The following is a 5,556-nucleotide window of genomic DNA, read 5'->3' as shown; positions in this document are numbered from 1 at the left end:
TTATCCTGCTGAACCATGCTGGTTTGTTTTGTGTACTTGTCCCGGACAATGTTTAATTGCTTACTTCCACAGCCCTATGCAGCTTTTGTCATGGGTCCCTGAGAGAATAGGACCCAAGGAGACTTATTGCCCTTATACCTGTTTTCCTCACCTCATCTCTCTGTGGTTCTGGAACTTCCCATGGGTGAGAGGGGATGGGACCCAGAGAGCCAATGAGGGAGAGGGTTGGGTCAGACCCTTCCTGAGCCAGCGTCCCCGGCCAGGTAGAGGACTTGGGAGGAACCTAGGGGATCTCGGGGCGACGCTGCCAGAGATCTGGCCCTTCCTTACGTGACTCTGTCTCGCCACCTAGTGTTCAAACGGGTTCTCTGTAGTGTAAACTTAAGTGTCTATTTTGGATATGTTGAGGGCCATGAGTAGAGGATGGTTGGGAGCCGACAGAAAGGTTCCCTACCGTTGCTCCCATCTTCCTGTTTAAAATTTATAAAATCTTGACTTTCAACCTAGTTTTCTTCTTATTCTCTCAAAGACTACGTTCTTCATTCTTCAAAAGCAGATAGCAAAAAGCCATCTGGAAATAGCTTTCGTTTAGTGTGTCACCAGTCCGCTAATATTATTAGATGTAAATCAGTCCACTCATTTATAGTTAGTGCCACTTACACCATTGAGCACAAAGCCAGCAGGAAGGGGATATGCATGTGTGCCAGTGCAGTGACATTGACCTTTGTGTTGTCAGATGATACACCAGCAGCCTAACCCAGGAGTCCACTACGAGTACGTAATCATGGGGAACAATGCCATCAGCCCACAGGTGCTGCCTCACAGGAGACCAGGTAAAATTTCTGGTTTTGCTGCCGGTCACTCCGGATCATTTCCTTTTAACGCCCTTTCTCTCTTCTTCTTGTGTATCTGCCCTCTGTCTCTCGGTCAACACAGAGAAAACCCATGGACACATATTTCAGAGTCAATGGGCCTTGATATCAGAGGATGCCTCACCATTTGCCTGAGCCTTCACTGATAAGAGTGTTTCATTCACTTGATTCAAAAATGAAGTGAACATTCTCAGTCTGTCTTTCCAGTTCAACATTTTGAAATGTCTTTTATATTAGTTTCCTATCACTGCTATAACAAATGACCTTAAACTCAGGAGCATAAAACAACACAAATTTACTGTCTTATAGTTCTGGAGGTCAGAAGTCCAAAATGGGTTTTGCTGGGCAGGAATCAAGGTGTTGGCAGGCTGTGCTCCCTGTGCAGGCTCTGGGAAAGAATCAGTTTCCTTACCTTTTTCAGCAGAGGCCACCTGCGTTTCTTGGTTCATGGCCCCTTCCTCCGTCTTCAAGGTCAGCTGAATAGCACCTTCAAATCTCCCTCTGCCTCTGACCCTCTTCTTCTGTCATCTCTCCTTCTCTGACTGTCGCCCTCCTGCCTCTTTCTTATAAGGACCCTTCTGATTACATTGAGCTCAGCCAGATAATTCAGGATAATCTCTCCATCTCAAAATCCAGGATAACTTAATCACATCTGCAAAATCCCTTTTGCAGTATAAAATAACACATCCCAGGTTCCAGATATTAGGACACAGGCATCTTCAGAGGGCCATTATTCTGTTTACCACATGCCTTTTCTCTTTGTCCCCTTCTGCTTCTGCTAACACAGCTTTCACCTAGAAGAAAAGAATAATGCATTCACACCTAACAATCCACCTCTTCCCTGTGGGCTGCTGACAGAGCCAGCAGCTTTGCTTGCCTCTGCTGGGTATAGCACAGCCCCTGGCTGATATTTCTTTACCAAATGGTGATGGAGCCCACCACCCAAATGGAGACTGTCTTTTCCATCTTTCAGACAGAAGGGTCTGCAGAAATATTAATAATAATCGCTAATAATCACTCACACGCAGAGTCCTCGCTATGTGCCAGACACTGCTGACCCCTGCACATAGACTAACTCATCAAATTCTCACAACTATGCTCAGAGGGAGGTACTGTTATTAGCCCCATTTTAAGAGTAAGGAAATGGAAGCTTAGAGAGATTGAGTTACTTGCCCAGGTCCCACAATGACCTCAGGTCAGCCTGGGTCACTAGCCCCTGTGCTTATTACACCGCCTACAGATGACCTGGTCCAACACCTGTCCTAGGAAGTGAGGGGACAGATGCGAGACCTGGCCGTACATCCTTCTCTGGGCTGCCGATTGGATAACCAGGTTATCTGATTGTTACAGGTCGGGGAGGAGCCACCTGGCACGTGGGGTGCATGTGTTGTCCAAACTCCAAGTCAGCACACTCAGCCTGAAAGAATTTTTAAGCCATTTCCAGGAGCAATATACAGTCTGAGAAACCAAGTTCAGATGGGGAAATATTGAGATTAGTGATGCTGATTTATAAGGAAAATTGGACAGACTGTTTGAAATCATATAGGATGATACTGAGTGATAACAAGCCTAATGGGTCTCAGCTAATGGGTAGCATGTGGTTCTGGGATCAGCTGCCTGGGACAGGGCAGGCCAGAAGGGGTCAGCTGTAAAAAGTTGGCAAGGAGAGGCAATCTGGACCAGGCTTCATCCACCATATCAGTGGAGTCAGGAGGCCAGAGCTTGAATTCCATTCTGCCACTTTCTTGCTGTGCACCCTCAGGCAAGTCAGTAACTTCTCTGAACACATTCACAGTCTACAAAATAGAGAGGGAAAAACATACACTCAAAGGTTTTATTTGGGAGGGGGAAGGTATTGAATAAATTAGGTGTCCATCCTAGCACAGTGCCCAGTACATATAAGGTACATAAAAGATTTTAAAATGTTTTATCTGATAACATCTTGGACAATTTCATTTATATCAGTATGCTGGTCTTGATTCTGTTAGTTTAATTTGCATATAATATTTTAAACCATGAAGTATTATAAGTAGCCAACTAAATAAGAAAGTGCTGCTGAAAGAGTAGAGAAAGCTCTAAGTTTTTTTGTTTTTTTTTTTGTTTGTTTGTTTGTTTTGCGGTACGCGGGCCTCTCACTGTTGTGGCCTCTCCCGTTGCGGAGCACAGGCTCCGGACGCGCAGGCTCAGCGGCCATGGCTCACGGGCCCAGCCGCTCCGCGGCATGTGGGATCTTCCCGGACCGGGGCACGAACCCGCGTCCCCTGCATCGGCAGGCAGACTCTCAACCACTGTGCCACCAGGGAAGCCCAAAGCTCTAAGTTTTAACTGCATTTTATAGTAACCTTAGAATTTGCCTCCTTATTTTATATTAAACGAATGAATGCTTGAACACTATTCAATCAAAACGGAAATATATAAAGTAAAATGCAACTGCTCCATAACTGCCAAAACTTAGAAGCATCCAAGATGTCTTTCAGTAGGTAAATTTGGATGAAGGAACTGTGGTATATCCAGGCAATGGAATATTATCCAGTGTTAAAAAGAAATGAGCTATCAAGCCATGAAAGGACACGTAGGAATCTTAACTGCATATTACTAAGTGAAAGAAGCCAATCTGAAAAGTCTCCATATTGTATGATTCCAAGTATGTATGTACGGTATTCTGGAAAAGACAAAACTATGGAGACATTAAACAGATCAGTGGTTACCAGGGATTAGAGGGGAGGGAGAGATGAATAGGCAGAGCACAGAGGATTTTAGGGCAGTGAAACTATTCTATGTGATACTACAATGGTCGATAGATGTCACACATTTGTCAAAACCCACAGAATGTACAACACCAAGAGTGAACCCTAATGTAAACTATGGACATTGGATGATAAGGATGTGTCAGTGTAGGCTCATCAGTTGTAACAAACGTACCACTCTGGTGTGGGATGTTGATGGTGGAGGCTGTGCATGTGTGGGGCAGGAGAGATACGGGAACTTTCTAGACTTGCCACTTGATTTTGCTGCGAATCTAAACTGCTCTAATTAATATACGTATTTTATATTATATATATATGTCTATTTTTAAAAAAAAAGCAGTATTCCCAACCTCAGCCCTCTCCCAGCTTCCCAGAGGGAATCTCTCTTTACAATTTGGTGGGACCCTACCCAGCCCTTTCCGTGCGTATACAAACATGTATGTGGCCAGTTTCAATATTTGTCTACAATCTAAGTGTGCCAGGAACATCACATGCCAGTCTTTTCCATAAGCCAACATAAATCTAAGCTCAATTTGAAACTTCTCTGAAACTGGTAGAATAACTCAATCTCAGTCAATCTGGGGGCTCCCACACACACCCCAGATAGAGGAAAGATACCTGCCCGGCAGATCTGTGGTGCTCAGAAAACCCAAGACCTCAAACACCTGCCACTCCTCCCTTTGGAGATCTCTCTCTCTGTCTCTCTGTCTCTGAGAAAGTGCTCTCTCCATTTTTCCCTCCTCCTTTCCCTGTGCTGGCCCCTCTGGGACCTGTTATCCTTACTGGGAGCTCAGGCTTTCCCTGTGGGAAGGAAGAGCTGTTAACTTCCTGCACCTTTCACTTTCACTCCTGCAAAAATCTCAGACAAGAAAATCTAAGAACTTGGCCACTTGGACTAGGAGAGGAGGAGGAACAGAGAGAAAGAACAAAACACAAATTAATCTCTCAAGGGCTTCCCTGGTGGTCCACTGGTTAAAACTCTGCTCTTCTGGGCTTCCCTGGTGGCGCAGTGGTTGAGAGTCCGCCTGCCGATGCAGGGGACACGGGTTCGTGCCCCGGTCCGGGAAGATCCCACATGCCGTGGAGCGGCTGGGCCCGTGAGCCATGGCCGCTGAGCCTGTGCGTCCGGAGCCTGTGCTCCGCGATGGGAGAGGCCACAACAGTGAGAGGCCCGCATACCGCAAAAAAAAAAAAAAAACAAAACAAAACTCTGCTCTTCTAGTGCAGGGAACATGGGTTTGATCCCCAGTCAGGGAACTACGATCCCACATGCTGCAAAATGTGGCCAAAAAGAAATAAAAAATTAGTCTCTCAAAAAGTGTCTGGCCACATCTGTGTATGTGTATACAAACTGAATTGCTGCTATGCTTTTTTCTTTCACTAAACAACCTATAGGTCATATCTCCGTGTCACAACATGTATTTGCTTCATTCTTTTAAAAAATAGCATAATATTTCATTCTTGGTTGTAGTATAATTTATTTGAACCACTACCACTGGTAGACATTTAAGTTCACTTTACTGTTTTGCTGTTTCAAATTAGTAACCATACTTATACATACCGCTTTATATAAAGCGTAGATTGTAGAATGAGAATATTTGTATGACAATTGTCCTGGAAACTGAATCCCTAGGTCAAAAGGTATGTGCATTTAAAATTTAGAGAGATATTGCCAAGTCGCCCTCCAAAACTTTGCGTGTATTTGCAGGCTCACCCAGTGTGCAAAAGTATGTTTTCCTGCACCTTCAGTGAGGGGTTTAGGGATTTAAGGGTTTCCAAAGTTTCTCATCTTTATTGTTAAGTAAATAGAGTTGCTGTTGTTCGTTGCTTTCTCATGTAGTTCTTTAATTAGGAAGGAAGTTGAGCGTTGTTGTGTGACTTTTGACTGTGTGTATTTCTTCTCATGTGAAAAGAAATTGCCTCTCCCTGTCCCTTGC

General features: G+C 44.6%; 1 protein-coding gene across 1 annotated transcript in view; it reads left to right on the top strand.

The window, feature by feature from the left end:
* The window catches only part of THSD4 (thrombospondin type 1 domain containing 4), a 566,919-nt gene that overhangs the window by 540,426 nt on the left and 20,937 nt on the right, over positions 1–5,556 (top strand). Inside the window, 1 exon segment of the mRNA XM_007467843.1 lies at positions 737–833. Within this exon segment, the coding sequence (XP_007467905.1) occupies positions 737–833 (97 nt within the window).

Source organism: Lipotes vexillifer, unplaced genomic scaffold, assembly GCF_000442215.2.
Source record: "Lipotes vexillifer unplaced genomic scaffold, Lipotes_vexillifer_v1.1 scaffold792, whole genome shotgun sequence".
Classification (NCBI taxonomy): domain Eukaryota; kingdom Metazoa; phylum Chordata; class Mammalia; order Artiodactyla; family Lipotidae; genus Lipotes; species Lipotes vexillifer.
This window is presented reverse-complemented; position numbering and strand designations above follow the sequence as displayed.